At 44.2% G+C, this 20,587-nt stretch overlaps 2 protein-coding genes across 2 annotated transcripts in view; one reads left to right on the top strand and one right to left on the bottom strand.

Annotated features, from left to right (window-relative positions):
• Positions 1–9,076: 9,076 nt before the first annotated feature.
• Positions 9,077–19,503, bottom strand: RPL9 (ribosomal protein L9). Its single transcript, XM_088482988.1, has 8 exons — positions 19,466–19,503; positions 17,299–17,345; positions 17,097–17,212; positions 16,526–16,621; positions 15,325–15,457; positions 11,984–12,064; positions 10,950–11,059; positions 9,077–9,133 (listed from the first exon to the last, which is right to left on the bottom strand). Exons 2-7 carry the CDS (start codon positions 17,342–17,344, stop codon positions 10,953–10,955), a joined length of 579 nt encoding a protein of 192 aa, XP_088339114.1. The 5' UTR covers position 17,345; positions 19,466–19,503; the 3' UTR covers positions 9,077–9,133; positions 10,950–10,952.
• Positions 19,504–19,575: 72 nt separating this feature from the next.
• The window catches only part of LIAS (lipoic acid synthetase), a 29,532-nt gene continuing 28,520 nt past the window's right edge, over positions 19,576–20,587 (top strand). The window contains exon 1 of the mRNA XM_088482987.1: positions 19,576–20,028. Coding sequence (XP_088339113.1) covers positions 19,978–20,028 — 51 coding nt within the window. The 5' untranslated portion in view covers positions 19,576–19,977. The remainder of the gene's footprint in view (positions 20,029–20,587) is intronic.

Consider the following 20,587-nt stretch of genomic DNA (forward strand, 5'->3'; position numbering starts at 1 on the left):
ACACAGAAGCAAGCAAGGACTCACAAAGTCGGGATACAGCCCTGATCTGAAAGTACTTGGAAACAAGCGACCGGAGAAGATCTGTAACTCTGAAGCAGAGGTATCCTACACAAGTAGAACCTCCTAAGAGGGCCAAATTGTGATACCTGCTGTGCTCACTATGCGTGGCAGCACCGACTGTTGTATTACAACCATATGGAGCTAGGTCTACACCAAATGGTAGGGTCCGGAATTGAAAGGAACAGAGAGTCAAGTACCCACTGAGGAAGTAGGACGACCTGCCTCAAACAGAATCCGAAAACACAGGTTCCAGACGTCTAGCTTGGCCTCCATGCTGTGGATCCCGGATTGGAGAATTCATGCAAACTGAACTACCCACTCCCTGGTGCTCAAGGCACGAAGAGACAAGAGTGGCTGGAATTAACCAGTTGGCCTGAGAACTAGGGAGATGGCAAAGTCGTGAAAAAAAAAAACAATAAGCCACTCCCTGGTGGCGGACCTCCAAGGTCCCAGATGGAACCACAGCGAAAAATGCCAAGCACCAAGCTGGCTAAAGATGTCACCAATCTGTCGCTGACCCGGAGCAACCGCTCTACCATGTGCAAGTGAACTGGTTAGAGAGAGCCACTCCATTAGGCCCTAGGCTTCCTTGGAGCATTGTCCCCATAACAGAGTGTTACTAGAAATTCTAGTAACACTAATTATAGAGGCAGAAGTTAACCCCTGCTGGGGAAGCGGCTTGTGGCAGACTGACCGTCCAAGGACGCACCACCCTGAAAGAGTGGAAATTTGGCAATGCAGACCCCACCATTGGGGAAGGCCACCGACAGAGAAAGTCCTTACCAAACAGTTGATAGTGTAAGGAACAAACTGGCAAGAACGCGTATGGGAAGAGTAGAGCCAAAAGGGCCCTTTAAGCCAAAGCGGTCGTAGCTGACAACTCGGAAGCTGCCTGTGCCCAGTATTTCCTGGCCTCCCACACACAGCTTGCCGCAAATGTCCTGCCAATGTAGAAGGGAATCTCAGGGCAAATCGCTGAAGCCCCATGATGAAGTCGGAAGTAGTAGTGACCATAGCTCACGCCACCCCTGCAGGGCTCGCCAAAGGCGGATAACAACCCCAGAGCCTATCAAACCAGACCGGAGACCACATTCCAAGGTTTAGCTAGCAGATCCCCACTGGATGCCGAGCCCCGGCCAGGAAGGGGTGTGTGGCGGTCTAAACAGCTACCGCAGCGACTACCGTGGGAGGTTCTCTCTCTTGGACACTCAATCTGCTAGAAGCAACTGTGTAAGGAACAGAGCTCTCCAAAACCGGCATTTCATAAGCGTCCTTGATGAGACTGGAGTTTCACCAAAGGGAAAGTAATGACCAACAGCTTGGTAATCCATGACTAAAACTGCCAACAGAGTGGTGCGCAGCACCAATGAGGCGGAAGACAGCAGGTCCTATTCCTTCGGGACAGAGCAAGTCTGTGCAAGGTCTTTCCTTTGTGAAACTGCTAATTGGGCCCTAGACCTGCGCCTCACAGCAGGATTCCTGCCCCCCTCAAAAAAACACTCCAAAATAGAATGACAAGTTGCAATGCTGCCCGCTGCAAAACACAGAACCAGAGTGGGACATACCTTGGCTTGGAACTAACTCTATAGAGGGAACAAAGCCTGTGCCAGAAATGAGGAAATACCCAAGCCTGAACTTGGTCTCCCTGTGAAGTGCCACCAGCTGCAGTAGGGTGTACACAGAACTGCCGAGAGCCCCAGCCCACGCAGGTTCTACCCTGGTGAACGCAGCATCCCAGATGCCTATGCGTCACCAGGTCCTATACACGCAAGGCGCGAGGGCAACTGCTCGTTACCCCACGCATGGGAGTAAACAGTGGCCAAAACACAGCAAAAACCCTGCATATAAACTCCACAGTTAGGGCGGTAGCGGGCATCAAACCCACACCACAGTACGGCAAGGCAACAACGCCAACTATCACACCGTCCGTGTTGTCAGGGTAGGGGATAGATCCTTTTCAGTAGACGTACCCTGACTTCATCAGTTACTGTCCAACGCCATTAGTCACCATCTATGTGGACATAGAGGGGGTATATAAATCTGTGGCGAGTCAGAGAGGGGGCGTATCAGATATTAAACAGATACTACACTTGATCTTAGCCAAAAGGTCAAGAAGAAGAGCATGTTGTCAGTTTGCTTCTGTAACATCTGACAGCAGTTGCACCTAAACCCAATTAACAGGTGGTAATTAAAACAGGTACCCAGTTAGTAAATGAAAACAGGGTTACACAGGCAGCTTAATACAGAAACAAGGGTACTTAGCCTTCCAGGGAGACAACACCGCTGCTGCAAAGGAGAGGATTTGTGCAGAGCAGGCGAATGCAACAGTCCCGGCAGATGCACGACTCATCCAGGTTCCCGCTGACTGTACCGCAGCGGAGGGGGAGAACTGCGCAGGAAGCTCCGCCCCCTCCAATCGTCACTCTCCCTGGACACCAAGTACTTCCCCGTGTGAGTGAAAACTCCGGTCCAGCCTGGCTGAGGTATGAGTGCTCCTCCTGCATCTGCATGAGTGGAGCCGCTGCCCAACAAAACCCGGCAAAATGGCAGTCGCCATTCAGGACCGCACCAGCACCCTCTAAAAGGGCGACAGTGTGCTATTTTGACCTAGAGTTACGGCGCCTGGTGCTTGCTACACCACCCTCAGTGCATGACATGCCACGTGGGAGTGGGGCCACAAGCGACCAGATCATTGCTGCCGGAAGAGGGCTGTTATGGCTGCAGTCTGCCATTTGCAGTGCCCAGAGGACACTCCGGGCAATAATGCATTTACGATTCCGACTACAGGATGCCATTCTGTGCGGTGGCACCGGTCGTCCATCGCTATTTACGGCCCTGGCACACATGTCCACAGTGAGAGAGACAGAAAACAAAAGTGTGAGATATAGGGGAATTGGGTAAAGAAGAGACAAGCTGAGAAGGGGGGGGGAACCCTAGCACCGCCTTAGTATTTAGGTCTCCATTTAAGAAAGTCATAACCCCTTTAACAGTAGTTTCTGCTGCTAAAAGGGATGAGAACTGCAATAAAATAGCAAACAGCTTACCGCTGTTTGAGCTCTATGCGCATACACAGACTGTTGTCAGGTATGTGCATTAGTCTGTGACCCTTCAACGGCAGCGTTAGGCTGCCAGCAACACAGCAGAGTATGCCACGGAGAATGGGGACACCGCTGTACCTCGCTGGATAGGTAATTAATGATAAATACCGGCGGCATATTCATGTATCACGCTGACACTAAACAAAATAGGACATCAGCATTTAGCATCACTCTTAAATGGAGCCCAAAGTATTATATAGATGTAGCATGTATTAATGACAGTATAAGATAAAAATATAATGACTAAAGCACAATATACTTCTCTCACTCCTCAGCACATTAATATAAATGGAACAGTCCACCACATTGACATACTGGGATTTAGAAGGCAGAGTGTAAAGGATTTAATTAGAAACATCATAGTCACAAGATAGCCTGGCCACACCTATCGGGTGCTGGAGGAGAGAGCATATGGTCCTAGGTTCATTAACCTGATCCATTTTTACTACTCCAATCCCACAACTAAACTAATCGTTTTCAACTTTGCTCTGGACCCCCTGCTACGTATTCTGCAAAACCTTAATAATTTTAAAGGCATTCCCATAGGCATGAAATCTCTGAAGATTCTGGCTTTTGCCGATGATAGTATGAGTGAGGTCCTTTCTAAGATTTCCCAATTTGGCCTAATATCTGGCTTTTCTATTAACATCCAAAAATCGATAGCCATGGCCTTATCTTCCGTTCAGTGCTCCCGTTGGGCAGCTAATTTAAATCTCCAGTGGGCAAACACTTCTATTCCTTATTTGGGCATTCAACTGCCAAAAAATATCTCTTTATTATACCCACTTAATATTACTAAATTAATCTCCAAAGTCACAGAGGAATTAAGCCGTTGGCAGAATCTAGTTATCTTTTTTGGGCCGTGCACAGTCCGAAATTATTATATATTTTACAAGTCTTACCCATAGTTCTAATCAAGGATGAGCAGAGCCTGAATTCCACATTCCACCGTTTTGTATGGAATGGCAATAAACCCAGAATCAGCCTTAAAATCTTACAAAAAAAACAAAAAAGGAGGTATTAATTTCCCTCATATAGGGTACTATAGCCAGGCAGCTATCTGCCGTTACATAAGAGATTGGATACATTATAAAAATCATTATGCCAATTCTGAATTGGAACAGCAGCTCATACCTGACATCCACCTAGTGGCCTTCCCTCATATGGCAAGGAAAGATATCCCACTTACAGTAATTGAAAATCCACTGCTAATCTCCACTAGAATAGTGTGGTTTAAAATGCGAAAAGCCTGGAAACTAAATCCCTCCTGCTCTCTTTTTTGGGTTTCTCAAAAATCAAACCTTTGCCTATTTCCAATCACAACACTATGCAATCACGTCCATACAAAATCTGTCAGAAAATGACTGGATTAACAAGTTAGACCTATCTTATCAGGAACAATTTCCATATCTCCAAATTTCAGAAATTATAACCACTTTATCCTATTCACTGAATATCCTACCGGCAACCACATAGAGAAATTATATACAAAATATTTTATAGGGGATAGGTTTCCCCCTCTCGGGCGGGTGTGGTGGGATTGTCGGACTCCTCCTCTTGTCCTAAATGTGGCCCTTATCTCGCTACACTTTTCCACTGCCTCTGGACTTGTACCCATATCCAGTCGTTCTGGTTGCAAATCACACACTATATAATTCTCCATTTTACCCAATCGTTTATACTAACCCGTTTGAGGAGAAGCTGTTTTTCATTTTTAAAATGGACTGGACGGGACGGAGGCCTCTCTTCAGAAGGATCTTTGAGTTAAAAGGTTTTTCGTTGTATGGGAGAGATACATAGCCTCCCAATCTAGCAATATTAGAAATATGATATCTAATGTTTTAATTTAACACAATGGCTACAGTCGCATACTGCCTATGCTGATGCCCGGCCCTAGACATGAAGCACAACCCTTTCCATCTTATTGTTGATGGGTGACTGGCTGTTGTGAGCTGCGGTGCCCCCTGTGCTCCGGTTCTACTGCTCCCCCCTCCTCCCTCTTACCTTTGGTACTTTCTCCCTATACTTTTAAGAATGATTCACTTCTATCTCATCTTCCTTTCTTTTAAAAAATAAATAAAATTTTATACTTTATTCTTGGAGTTCACATCATTGAATCCAATTCCAAAGTCTACGCCCGCCATATCTGATTGTTCAATGTTATTCGGTAATATCGAGTTGAAACTAACATTTCCCTGTGGACTCCTCAATATATTACAATACAAATTAACAAACGTCGGTTCAATTAGGACTCACTTATTGTGATTTATGTATTGTCTATTGTTATGCCAACTTTTGTTTTGCCATCAAAACTATGTAAACTTATGTACACTTTGAATACATGTTTGTATTTTAATCTGTCTCAATAAAAAAAATATTGATATATATATATATATATAAAAAAAAAAAAAAAAAAAAGAAAGTCCCATTCTGACAGCACCCATCAAACACGTCCAAAGATATCCCCCATATGTAGCAGATTAAGTAACAGTTCTGTCCCAACAGCTGTGGGATTTTGTTTTTATCCAATACTGTCCTGTCCTCAAGGTCATGTCATATTATAGTAATCACGCTGCAAGTCTGCCGACGCATAGAACTAAGCTGCCCTGATCTTTCGCCCAGTCACTACCTTATGGGAGTATGTCCTTCTGCCGGTGAGCTGAGCTGTGCGGTGTCAGGGCTCTAGTGTATGAGAGGCAGCAACAGCAAAGCCCTGATACAGGCAGTTACCATTATGACATCACAGCATGACCTCACAGACCCAACCAGACTGGTTATATCAGGTTTGAGGCCCCTGTTGTCTTTTACATAACCATGATTTCACTCCCCATTTAAAACTAGTTCATTCATATTAGAATATTATTTATTTTTATGGCAGGGTTTCCCTATTAATCTCTGGCTATGAGGCTTAATATGAACCCAATTTCCACTGTTGCTGTTTAATGTTACAGTGTATCGTTGATCACATCAATAAAGGATGAAACACTGTTTATGTCACTGACCTCCCTCAGAAGTTGAGATATTTAATTCAAAATCATATGGGCCGTAAAACTCAACATCACAGTCTCTCCTGTCCCTGTTCAGATCTGCAGAGCAACTATGGAAAGTTGTCGAGTAGAACTTTATGAAAAAAAATATTTTTTTTTAATATAGATCTACTAATTGCTTTTGCCGATGTAAGTGGTGTATAGTAGAGTTTCGTTAATATCTACCTGAGGGGTGAGGTTCCCAACTAGAGTATAAACAAGTCTTCGAATTATTTACTTTTATTTGATCAAATTTTAAATAATTTCTACAACAAATCAAATTTGTCTTTCTACGCTATAAATTCATCAATTACAATCACTAACTTTAGAACACACAAATGAACAAAAGCAATTTCTTATTTTAAGATTACAAGAAATCCACTGGAACCCACAGCTGCAGCTTTTCCCAGGAACCCTGCAAACTGAGACAATCAGTGCATCCAACCAGAGCCGTAACTAGACTTTTTGGTGCCCTGTGCCAGAAAGAGCATTGGCGCCCCCTCATTTTTCAAAGGAACATAATGCACCCAAAAAAGGGCCATGGCTTCATGGGGAGGGGCCAGGGAAGAGATAGGAGAGGCCAGGAGATGCTGGGGATGCAATAGGAAGCTACAAGCAAGAATGATGAACAGAAATTTGACAGGCCCAAACAGCGCCCCGACCTGTGCGATGGCACCGGCCGCACTACCCTAGCTACGGTCCTGCATCCAACACCCCATGCAATATGAGCAAACTAAACAAGGATTTTTATTAACTATCTAGCTATTCCATAAACTACTTATATTTCTAATTTAAAGTCTTCTATATTTCTTGACCAACTCTATATTCATTCTACACTTGTATCCCAGCTTGAGACTAACAAAAGTTCAGTGCTATTTTCAGTTTTGTGCATAAAGCGTTGCCCGGGTTGCTGACTATCCATAAGGCTATATTGTACACTATAAAGCAATGTACTCTGTTTCAGCCACTTATTCAATTTCAATTGAAGTCTCCTTTATAGTAATATTCTCTGTATCCTTAGTGCAGGTATTTAGCTGATATTTACTTGTAGACTGTAATTTTAATGTAATGTGCAACAATATCCCTTTCTAGCGATGACTTCACTGTATTATCCTTTATTTATATGGCGTCTCAAAGGTGCCGCAGCGCCTTACACAGTAGATAAATGAGTACAAGAAAAACAGTTAATAGTAATACAAAACAATGCAGGACAAGGACATGGTTATAGACATAGCTGCATAACACAAGCAGCAGGACATGAGCAACCAGGTGTTAGGTGCTGTTGTGGGGAGTTAGGAGTAAATGATACTATAACTAGGGGGAGGAGAAGCACGTGAGGGACGAGGGCTCTGATCGTGAGAGTTTACATTCTAAAGGGGAAGGGCAGACAGACAGGGGCAACACACATGGGGTAGATAGTGAGGAAGGAGCATGGAGCAGTGGGTTAGGATATGTGCTGCGGATTGTGTGTGTTTAAGCTGACCTGATGTATGAAGGACTTAATTTTTACATAACATCTATCTCTATGACAGAAAATAGATGGGTTATTTTGTACATCTATCATGTAAATAACACATAAAGTTGTAGCACTTTAATGATTGTGTGTTACATTTTAGCATCTATATACAGCCTGATAAAAAAATGCAGCTATTATGGGAAACTGTAGCAAAGCTGTATCAATAAAGTTATTTGTATCCATTTAATTTATCAGTGTCCCGTCTGCTCTCCTTGAGGTTGCTTTTAGTAAAACTGACTGTCTTGGTAGTATAAATCCTGTATTCATTGTGTTTAAGACTCCACAATTCCTGCAGTTGCTATGCGAATCTCTTCTGTGCAGCAGTAGTATAACTCCTGGCTGGCCTACGCTTCTATTCCTGAGCTCACTTAATAGCGTATATGATGATCACTAACAAAGGCTCAACAGAGACCAGCGTGGATGTAGGGGGGGGGGGGGGCGGGGGTCAAAGTATTTCTCATCCTCTTGCATATAGTCTAATAGCCTCACCTTCCATATTTTTTCCCAACCTGTCCATTTATTGTACCATTCTCATATCAACTCCCCTTCCACCAACCCCATCAGTATTATTCTGCCTTTACACTATTATTGCACCATCCTCAAACGCGCCACACTAATTTTTTCCATCAAACATCTGTATTAAAATGCACACCATCTGTATCCACCGTGATCCATTTGCAGTGAAGCCCACTATATGCCCACAGTGGTCTTAAGACAAACAAAAAGACTTTTTTATACAACATAAAAAAATTACTAAGATTTAATCCTCTTTGCGCTGAAGAGCGCCCAATCAGGAGCAGCGATGCTCTACATAACCACCCCCGGACTGACACAGAGACAGACCCTTGACAAAGTCTCCCAGGGGAGACTAAACGAGTTGGTCCTGCTTAGTGAATCCAGCGTGCCTTCTCAAACGAGTGGCACAGTGCAGCAGAGTGAACACCTTCTTTGAGAAGAACCAAAAAATTCAATTTTAGCTTGGAACGGCCTCCTCCTGGCCCAGTGCTTCTCAGGTCTCAGTTTCTCCCCACCCACTCTTATATCTCCCTCTGGGCCCTCACTTCTCACCTCCTACTTTTCTACTCCCTCCACACATTCTTTGACTCCTTTTCCACTCTATTCCTGGTCAACTTCTCTACCCTCCTATTTTCTTACCTGCTATTAAACCCATATTTGTGGTTACAGTGGTCCAGCCATGTCAAATAGGTCATCCAAATTATCTGGTGTGTATATACACATCCGCACTCATACCAATGGTGCTACTGTCTAGATTTTAGACTTTAAAGGATCAGAGTGCACAAGTGTATGGAATATTTAGCAGCTTCCTTCAAACAAAGCCATTAAGAAAGCAGCAATAAAACTCAACAGCCAACTACTTAGATAAATGGACTTTTATTCGACGTAGCATAAGATTCACGCTTCTTAATACAAAGCTGTAAGGAAGAAAACATAAAATGGTTAGTGCTTTCAGAAAACTGATTGATCAAGCAAAAAACATGACATGCTCCAGTAGCTCAGAGAAAAATAGAGTGATCCAAAAGCGCGATCTTCTATTAATTGATTCTGTCGAAGTGGAAGGAGAGATACACAAGAAATTAAATCCAAAGTACATGGACCCCTTTTAGGGCTTCAAAATTCTCCACCTCCGACTCACCTCCAAATGGAGAAATATGTTCACATAAAGGTATCTGTCTTGCGTCAGCTTACAGTGGAAATACAGGTATTCATATATTCCCAATTGGACCTCCCCTATGTAAAAACACTCACCTGGGACCAGGTATAAACGTTCCCATCAGGGTTTCTTTAGGTCCAACAGAGCACTCCTCATTCCAAAAGCTGGAAGCAATCCTATCAATACAATGATCCAAAAATCATATAAAAGTCCAAAGTTTATTGGTACAATACAGGAACAAATAAAAAATAGATAAAATCCAAGCATAGAGTCCTCTTTCCTTATTACAGGTAAGTAATAGAAATTCTCTCCTGAAACCCCAAATGAATGAGTATGGAGAACCAACCAGTAAAAGAATAAAAAAATAGCAGCAACAAGAAAACTTGCCACAGTACCACCAATGCGTTTCTGATCATAGGTCCTTCCTCAGACACTCTGCTATTTTTTTCTCCATACTCATTCATTTGGGGTTTCAGGAGAGAATTTCTATTACTTACCTGTAATAAGGAAAGAGGACTCTATGCTTGGATTTTATCTATTTTTTATTTGTTCCTGTATTGTACCAATAAACTTTGGACTTTTATATGATTTTTGGATCATTGTATTGAAAGGATTGCTTCCAGCTTTTGGAATGAGGAGTGCTCTGTTGGACCTAAAGAAACCCTGATGGGAACGTTTATACCTGGTCCCAGGTGAGTGTTTTTACATAGGGGAGGTCCAATTGGGAATATATGAATACCTGTATTTCCACTGTAAGCTGACGCAAGACAGATACCTTTATGTGAACATATTTCTCCATTTGGAGGCGAGTCGGAGGTGGAGGATTTTGAAGCCCTAAAAGGGGTCCATGTACTTTGGATTTAATTTCTTGTGTATCTCTCCTTCCACTTCGACAGAATCAATTAATAGAAGATCGCGCTTTTGGATCACTCTATTTTTCTCTGTGCATTTGACTTGGAGGCGTGGTGCCCCTAAGAGTGGACTAAGCAGCGGTTTGTGGGGCGCTGGTTGCCTTTACATTTTTTTGTATTTGTATTTTATGCTCCAGTAGCTGATGACTACCTAGAATAACTCATATACCAGTATCTGCGGATGGTTTCAGACTGCAATATACTGGTCAAGATTTGTTACACTCCATTGGGCCACAAGCCTGGACATATGGCTCTCAGACTAATCCATACAGCTACGATACCAGTATTGAGCTGCTTCATGTATCACAGCTACATTTAATGTTATGCTTAAAGGAAAAGTGTGAAAAATATGTACAGACTATAATAAAAAAAAGCCTAGGAATCAACTACCGGAGCCACATAAGTGTCTAGTGTTCATTCTAGCACCCTGAACCTATCACAACACATGCAGTTCCTTTTTCCTGTCAGGTGGGTCGTTCACTGCTCTGGTGCTTCTAGCACTCAGTTGCTGCAACAAACATCTGAGATACAGACCAGTGTGTGCTAGAAGCAACAAAGCAGAGCGACACTCCAGGCAGGAAATAGGAACTGCACGGGTTATGACAGGTGCAGGGTGCTAGAATGTACACTAAAACCACCCACATCAAGTGCAAGTAACACACTAACCTTTTAGTCATCCTGCTGCTGAACTGTTCCCTTCTCGGAGACATAGATACCATCCAAGAACTTTCTGATATCCTTATTCTTTACCGTGGTGGCTTGCTGGATCAAGGCCGCTGCACACCATAAGGAGACAAATACCACATCAATAAACGCATGCAACTTGTAAAAGAAAGTATTCTAGCAAGGAATACTCCCAGACTGGTGTTTGCCAACTGAAAAGTGTTACTGGGACACGCTGGTAAATCTAGGATTTACAGAGGGGGAATCTAGTTCGTTAGTGGTCATAGCAAATTTGTACACCTGGTGTCCTGAGCAGTCAGTACTTCAATAATGTGAAGAAGAACAGTGTCACCTGGACATAACCCAATGATTTTTTGCTGAAAACACTTCATGCTGTCTTATAACAGCAGAACTGCTTTAACGTTACACTGACAGTTAGATGTAGTGTGTCCAGGCAGGAAAAGCACTGTGTTCTGAATTCCTTGTGCCTCAAACATACAAGCAGCACACTTCTAGAATACAAATTAATATTTGAAAGAGTAGAGACCTGATGGCGCCCACCTGGTACAGGCTCGTTTTACAACTGAATTATATGCACTCACAGTTATGCAATATATATTACAATATTAAGCACCTATTTAATAGTTTCGCAAGCTGGGTGAATAAATCAGGAATTTGGAAGGTGGCGGACAACTGCAATATGCAAGGGAGTGTGTAATATGGACAATTTATAAATGTATCAGTTATATAATTAGCAGAATTCAGAGACCATTGTATGAACAAATACAGTTCTTGTTTAAGTGACAACTGGCTTCAGCTGGGCTTACAGTATGCAAGTGAAGGTACTAAAGTAACTGGTGTCCACCTCCTGCAATTCTATTCTGCTGGTAGGTGAGAAGCCGAATAGCTGAAGTGTTAGGGAAAATAAACCTTCACATGGGGCAATGTATAGGGGCCTGTTTAATGTTCAGTTTCCTCAGAGCAAGTCTGTATCCTGATTTACAGGGCACAACACAGAAACCACATGAGTAACATACCTGAGTTTGAGACAAGTTCAATGTCATTCCCTTCGAGAATCAGCTCGTCCTTCTGGGCTTGGGACAAAGAACATGCAACACCTAGAGAACCAACATATTCAGATCAATCACTGCAACGGGCCAGGACTTATCTAAGGGCACAAAAGGGACAATCAGCCTATTCTAAGACCCTGCCATGTTTGGATTACAGCCCATTTTACATAGTACCCTCCGCAATGTAAGCATGCCTCATTGTGTATTTCAATGCATGCTACACACTGAAGCAACTCAAGCACAATATTGTATACCAGTTATTAGCAAGCTACTGGGTAATGGGACTACTAGTAGTAATCTCCACACCCAAGCCACTTGGTAATGGCAATACTAGTAGTATCCTGCCACTAGGTAATAGCAGTACTAGTAGTGCGCCCCACATGCAAACCATTAGATAACGGCAATAGTAATCGTGTGCCTCACAGGCAATCCACCATGTTTTAACAGTCCTAGTAGTGTGCCCCAAAGCACAAGGTAATGCCAGCACTAGTAGTGTGCCCCAAAGCACTAGGTAATGCCAGCACTAGTAGTGTGCCCTACACACAAAGTACTAGGTAATGCCAGTAATAGCAGTGTACACCGCACGCAAACTGGATACCATTGTGATAAGTGCATTAGGTTATGCTGCCTGGTCATAAATAACACTTTGGGGCAATTCAATTGAGCGCGATGTGAATAGTGCTGGGAAGGGGTTCTCTGAGCTATTCAATTGAACGCGCTGTTATGTCCAATTAAAGGGTTTCTGCTCGCAAACTTCTGGGGGTGCGAGCAGAAACCTGACTAAAATGCCGGCTGCAATGTTATTTTGCAGCTTAGAGCTGCACTAACAGCATCGCGGCCGGCACTAAAGTCGGAAAATGCAGGTTAGTATGCCCAAACACCTGGCTTAAGGTACACGGTCTGGAGATGCTGGTCAAAGTGCCAGACGCGAGGAGGATAACTGAATAGCTCCAGGAACTCCTTCCCAGCGCTATTCACATTGCGTTCAATTGAATCACCCCCTTTGAAAGAAACAAATAAAGCTTCAAATACACACAAACAAAAGCTTTACCAAAAATACATAAGGGGTAATACAGGTTTACATTTTTCAGGAGGCTTTCCAGGGAGAATAAATTGTGGCCTTGTATACAGAATGAAGTTATTGCATGTGAAATTGCAAGGTTCAGATAAATAGAAACAAAAATGAGCTGTTGTCACTAGTGCCCCAAAGCACTAGGTACAAGGGACCAAACGCTTCCTTGCCACTGCTCCTTTAGCATTGTAAGCTCATCCAGTTTAACTAGACCGTGTCAAGAGGATTTAACCAAATCCATTTCAACAGCCTACTCAAGTGTATTACAGAAGATTCCAGATAAGCCAAGATTCAGAGTAAAATAAAACAGGACTCAAACTTGTTAAAAATTATCTGGTTTACTGTAAGCTTCTGTGACTACCAAATGGCCAGAGCACTCCAGTTTGCCTCTAGATTTCCGTTCTGGCAATGGAAATAACGAGTGCCTGATAATTGGAGCCTGGGCAAGCCTATCAGATTGCTTCCAGGTTACACTGAGACCAGGACAACTGGCTGCTGAACTCACAGGTGTATATGATCACCCTCCAATAAGTGTGATTTTTATTGAGCTATGCAATTTGTGTGGTTAGTGACAGCTTTTAAGATTTTGTTGCATCTTGAACGGAATTCTGAAATGCGCCCTTAACAGATTTTAGAATACCATAACGTGACACCAATACTGAACTATTACAGTATACAGATTTAATTAGCAATATCTTTATCTGTAAAATTTAAGCAATTCAATGTCTTCTAGATGGTCCACCACTGAGTGATAACCCCAATATATATACCACTACATACGAGAGTCAGCAAAGCTGGGTAGAGAAAAGGATAAAGCTCTTACTGTGAACACAAGCTGCCAAAAACAACCAGTTAATCGGTTAAATAATTTCATCCCCAATTCTGTGTAAGCTGCAGTACATAAGGTAAAGTCATTAAGGAAATCATTAACATGTTCTGTAACACTCAGTGCTGAAAAATACCCATGAGTGTTCCACATCACAACATCCAATTGTTACCAATTCTGTGGCACAAACTATTATATATCTGCCAGTAACACCTACAGATTATATACGGGTATGTGTATAAATCGTCAGCACCGCAATGGCAAGTGGGAAACACAGCCATATACTCTGTCAGAGTTCCCAAATACTGCCATTACAGTCCAGGTTTTAAGGATATCCATGCTTGAGGCCATATGGTTATATCAAATTGACTGAGGTACACAGCTCTGCATGTCAGGAGAACTCCCAAGGCTGCGACTGGTCAGGCCTGCAAGGGTAAGATGGCCACCGATGTGCAGCGATGTTGCCAATATTTACACAGGTAGGAGTCGTCGTAGGTAAGAAGGCAGCAGTGGGCATCTCTATGCTCGGGTGGATCTTTGCAGACATTAGTATATTTTCGCAGCTGCATTTCGTGCAAAATCGCAGCGGTGATCGCACTAGCGTCCATCTCTGAATCCAGCCCTATATTAGAACCATTATGTTCAGCTGTAAAGTGGAGAAAGACCAGCACAGAGCAGGGGTGCGGGGGAGTTTACCAAACCTGTCTAGCCAAGGAGTAGGAACACAAATGTTGAACCTGCAGAAGTTAAAGACTTGTCAATTCACCACCTGGCCTGGAACCATAGTAAATTGTATATTTCACCTAAACATGCCACCCCTGAAGCATATCATGCTGGATAAGCTACAATACCAAGCTGTGTCACAGCATTAGCTATCCCAGACTTCACTGCTCCATTTGGTAACAGATGGGTGGCCGGAGTTAGGAGTTGTATTAAATGGAGGTTAGTGGAAAGTTCCATGGAATGGTTTCCCAAAAAATTTAGTCACATGGGCCACAAAACCCTCCAGTTTCCATCTAATAATCCTTTTGTTTAAAGTTCTCCCAGGCTAAATAATCCAGGCAGCCGGAGTGAGCATCCCAAATCTCAGAGGCCTGCAGGTGATAAGGGTGTCCATGGAGGGTTCACCGAGATAAGACTGCACATCTGCTAAATAGTAACCATCTTAATATAAATGATACTGTACCATATATGGTTTTAATACACATCCATCCCAATTTGTTTTTCTGTGGTGATAAATAATGGTTACCCCAGCATTGTTTAGCCATTGTCTGCTGCCCGTGCTATAAGCAATGGAGGGGGAAGCAACTCGCATGAAATCACGTTTGAGCACCAGAACCCGGACAGTATATTTCCAGCAGCAACCAGGTAACCCATCCCCAGACTGAGTCCATGTAGCACTGTACATACCTGGCCTCATGCGCACCCTGCGGATGTACTTTTCACCCAGGAAGTTCCTGATCTCCACCAGTGCGCCAGTCTCCTGAATAACTACGTTTATGGGAAAGTGAGCGTACACGGACCTCATCTTGTAACGAAAACCCTGTGAATGAGATGATTGAAAGACTAACATTATGTGCAAAACTAATTCATCTCCACCTGAGCCAAATAGCAAAGCACACCACTAAGGGTTATAGCATTGGAGCAATCTACACATCCAATATGGATCACAGCTATTTAGAGAGCATGAGATTTGTAGTATACACAGAAATATTCCACTTACTACTGCCAATTACATTCAAAACAGGCTATGCATCAAGTACTAATTCAACTTCTCCAAGTTAGCGCCAGACTTTACAGCCGTGGAGGAAATGTGCTACCATGATGGAGGACTATTTCCTAGTCAGTGAAGCGTTCCCGCTAGGCCGTTTTAGCACGGTGCCACGCCCTGGCCTATTTCTGAAGGACAGAAAGCACCCTGCCCTCCAGCGCGGCGCTCCGCTGAAACAGCCTGCAGGTTCTGTCTCCACCCGCAGGTCAGTGTCCCGCAGGTGGTCAAAACGGCACAGCAGCGGTCACCGCAGCGCTTAGGGGCTGTCCGGCATTAAGTGCCGGGAACGCCCCCAGGAGTGACGAAAAGGGGACGCGTCAAAGACAAGCACTTTTAGTAGGCCACGCCCCCTATTTGGGCGTGCGCAGAGGTGCCCTATCTCTAGGTCCTGCGCCCTGCCTGCTGCCGGACCTAGAGTGAACACTATCAGTGTGCTAGTCCCCATCACAGAACCTTCACATTCCATAGGGGAGAAAAAAAAAAAAAAAGGAAACTACCTACAACCACACCAAATATATAGGGTGAGGAGGAAATCAGCCTGCATGAAATAAGACACTTGTATACCTTATTTCTTAGCTCTTTCAGGTGTGCACCTTCTGAAAGCCAGGATACAGACCTAAGATTTTTTTATTTTACACAAGATTATACACCCTTAAAAAAAAAGTTGTCCATCCTGACCTGTCCCTTCTTGCCTCCACATTCTAATCATGGAGGTTTTGCAGTGGGACATTCGTGCTGGTTGGATGTTTCCACTTTGAGGATTTCTCTTCTGCACACAATTTTGTAGAAAGGTGCAGCAAAGCGAGACAAGCGCCTCTGGTATGAGGCGGATAAACTTACCAGTGTGACTCCCTTGATCATGTTCTGTACATGACTGCAGATTGTGCGCACTGTGGCCAGCTCCTTCCTGTTACCCCACCATTTGTCTACACGGAGCTGAGGGGGGGAAAAAAACAAAATCATCAAACCATGAGGACTGACCCAGCGTGTGCTGGTGGATTACATACACCCATAGGTCACAAACCAGCTCTACTGTACACCTATTAATGGCCTGCAAATGACATTACCGAAAAGGAGGACTCCCTCTATTACATAGAGGAACAGTTACTTATATTGTCCAAATGTTACCATTCCTTCAGAACCTTCCTCGTACAGTAACGTAGGCTTAACATCTAGAAGAAAAGCAGCATCTGCAAACGCTGAGCAAACCCTGTAGTGGCCACTGGACAGTGCAAGAAGTAGGTGCATAGTATCAATTACATACTCTGCACAGTACTGACAATCAACATTACCCACTTTACCGTAGTAATCAAAATAACCGCATAAACCTGAGGTGTAGCGTAATAAGTCCACCCATAGGTCCAAGCTTTGAGGACCTAAGGAAAATAAAGCCATTATAACAACTCCTCACCCTCCGCTTCTTCTTGCCCAGTAAGCACAGTTCTACATTGATGTGGTTGAAGTTTTTCCGCAGGGTTCCCCTGGGCCCCTTCACAGTAACTGTGCGGCCCTTCAAGGAGATTTCAACTGTTGAGGTAAACAAAGCTGTCAGAAAGAACCAAGTACAAAGTTAGGCAAAAGCATGCAAGGGCTGTTATGGGGCGGAAACTCACCCTTGCTGGGGATGTCAACAGTCTGGTTGCTGAGAATGGTCTTCATTCTGGAGAACGGAACAGTATTTAGTTTCATGTAAGTGATTTACACAGTTCAAGGATAAGAGCTTCGTAAGTCACACACTGCAAGACCAGCACTGATTGTGTAGCTCCAACAACAGATAGTCCTAATATTCATAATTATGGCAGTGATGAGGAATAACTGAATGCATACACTACTATCTAAATATAAACTTCTCAACTCATGTATTAAGATTGTCATATACAGCAGGACAGTGTAGCCAGCAAGAGGACATGCCCAATAATCTGAGGTGAGCTCCATTCACCTTGAAGCTGGCTTCACAATTGATGGATTAAACAAGTTTGATAACCAAATGATGCAGGTGTTCAGGCTGTGTGCCATCAATGTTCAGTACCATAAACTATTCAAACCAGTTATTTATAAAAGCCACTTCATACAATTATGCAAAAACAGCAGTTTCAGCATAATTTATTCCCACTATGAACTAATAGCCTAATGTCGAAGATGTCAAATCTCCTGCAAAAGGCTAATTAGCACCACAGAACACAGTCCCCAATATTAATCAATGGGGACTATGGTCTGACCTCTATGGGCTCGATTCAACTGCCCGCAATGTAAAAAGCGCCGGGAGATAGCTCCTGGAGCTATTCAACTCTGCGCAGTGTTTAGTCGGAGAATGCCCATTCTCGCGACTAAACACCCTGTTTAAGGCGCAAGAACGGGCATCCCCCGACCTAACTTCCCGGTGCGATGCTGTTTTCCAGGCGCGAAGGGTGGAAAACAGCTTCGCGCATGGGCTTTTGTCGGATTTCTGCTCGCATCCCCGGAGGGGTGAGAGAAGAAATACTTAGTCGGGCTTAGCAGTGCGGTGTATTGAATAGCTCCGGGAGCTGATTCCCAGCGCTATTCACTTTGTGCAGAATAGAATCGAGCCCTATGTGCCGAAAAAAAAGCGAAGCTTTTTGGTCCTGTCCACAATTTCAGATGACATACACAGCTTTATGACCCCTCTCCTACAGCCTCCGGAATCTGATGCTGTGCGCATGGTCACATGTGAAATACTCCTCCAATATGTCGGGGATGTAAATTGCATGATCACTGTCCCTATGAGTTACACTTAGTATATAGACGGGGCATTATTTGTAAAAAAAAAAAAAAGCCCACTGCAGATATTAATACATGGGTCCCTTAGTAGTTAGTTTGCGCGTTTACGTAGTGTATGGCCAGCTTACTTCCAACAAGACAAAAACATACCAGAAAATCCTCCCATAATGTTATTTATATAGCACTTCCCACAATAGGACTCAGTGCTTTACATTTGCATTTAAAAAACAAAACAAAAACACAAGACAAAATAAGTTTAACCAAAAAGAAGCTAGGTTTAAAATAATAATAAAAAAAAATCTATAAAGCTTATTTTGACAGCTCCTTGGTACATAGGGCAGCCTATCCATGGGTACATCTATTAGTGCTAAAACAACCCTCACAGCTGTACACATGCCCTATTGCTCTATGAGGGTTAGGCAAATAAAAAGGACAAACCCAGGCACCAGCACATCCATGGTCAGACCCAGGCACCAGCACATCCATGGTCAGACCCAGGCACCAGCACATCCATGGTCAGACCCAGGCACCAGCACATCCATGGTCAGACCCAGGCACCAGCACATCCATGGTCAGACCCAGGCACCAGCACATCCATGGTCAGACCCAGGCACCAGCACATCCATGGTCAGGCTCAGTATAAGTAGCAACAGTGTGATCAGCTGCCACACACAGGTATAGGAACTGATCTTCCCACACACATACACTTTACAAGTAACACTACGTACAGCGCCGTGCACACCTCCGGCGAGTAGGGGCCTCACTGATCAGAGTAAGTAATGTCACAGAGGGGAGAGCAGCCCCCAGTACCCGGAACACACACTCCCTATAGACACCAGGACTAGGCCAGGCCGGGGGGAGGTGACGTTACCACCCCGTTACCCCGAGCCTCCGGGCACACAGCACGCCCATATCTAGCACAGCATTAGCCGCAAACCCTGCGGAGGCTGCCACACAGCGCCAAGAGGCCGGGTGACCGGCACACAGCCAGGATGGACCCGGATTCCTGCACCCAGCCCGCCGATAGCCTCCATATCCTACCTCGCTGCTGACAGAGGAAAGGGACGGCGTTTGACGTCATCACGTATTTATACTGCCGGCGGCGCCAGGGACAGGTCAGCGACGCGATCAACGCAGCCATGATCAATCGAGGTCCGATGCCAGCAGCCAGCGTAGTAATACTACAGAGTTACAGATACAAAGAGTAGTAGTCTACAGAGTAGCACAGTGGATGGCAGTCTGCCGCTGTGACGCTGCAGGCACCGACATGAGAGATTAGCAAGGCTTGCTGCGACTTGTAGTTAGACAACAGCTGGGGTGCCATACATACATTGCTGAAACACAGCTTCGAAGATTGGAGTAAACTACAACTACCATTATCAACTAGCGCTGCCTGGCTACGGAAGCCCACTGGTTACAAGCTGGTGAAATCAGTATTATACTAGAAGTGTCAGCGCAGGCCGGGGCCTCAGGCTCGACCAATCGCTCGCAGAGCCGTGCCCTTACCTGCAGGTTGCCCAGCTGACAGTTCAGTGAGCGGTCTCAGCGGGACGATGAGGTTGGTCGGGCTGAGGAAGGGAGCAGAGCTGATTCGGGTCACTGGGGTGAGATAATGAAATTATCTAAATAATGTACACCCTATGCTAACCTGTACCTTCGCTCAGGGCCAGGGTGCTTGCTGGCTCTCCAATGCAGTGACCATAGGATAGGAAATCCAGACAATTCTGGGAGAACATACAAACTCTGCACAGATGGGATCCTGGTCAGCATGAGTGACCCCAGAACTATTAGGGTGTAATATTTAGCACTTTGCCGCTCTATGTTTAGATGAACAGCACAAATGGCAGCAGAGACGGTGTTAGCATTAATGCCTGACAGTGGCCCTGGGTGCGATTCCCACTAAGGCCCTAACTGTGTGGAGTTTGTATATTCTCCCTGTGCTTGCATGGGTTTTTTCCCACACTCCAAAATATACAGGTAGGTTAATTGGCTCCTGACAAACAAATGAACCGTAGTGTGTATGTGTGTGCTACATAGGGAATATAGATTGTAAGCCATACTTTTGAAAATGCATTTCAGGGAGATTGTGAAAACACCACCTATGAGTGCGCCCTAAAGTGGGTGTGTTCTGCTACATCTAATGGTGCGTACACACTGGGCGAT

This window comes from Taudactylus pleione, unplaced genomic scaffold, assembly GCF_031769625.1.
Source record: "Taudactylus pleione unplaced genomic scaffold, aTauple2 ptg000302l, whole genome shotgun sequence".
Lineage (NCBI taxonomy): Eukaryota > Metazoa > Chordata > Amphibia > Anura > Myobatrachidae > Taudactylus > Taudactylus pleione.

Coding starts and splice junctions, on each gene's coding strand:
- RPL9 (XM_088482988.1), bottom strand. CDS start 17,344: ATGAAGACCATTCTCAGCAACCAGACTGTTGACATCCCCAGCAAGG. Junction 17,213..17,298: donor TGTTGACATCCCCAGCAAGG/GTGAGTTTCCGC, acceptor TTACCTCAACAG/TTGAAATCTCCTTGAAGGGC. Junction 15,458..16,525: donor TGATCAAGGGAGTCACACTG/GTAAGTTTATCC, acceptor TCTCATTCACAG/GGTTTTCGTTACAAGATGAG.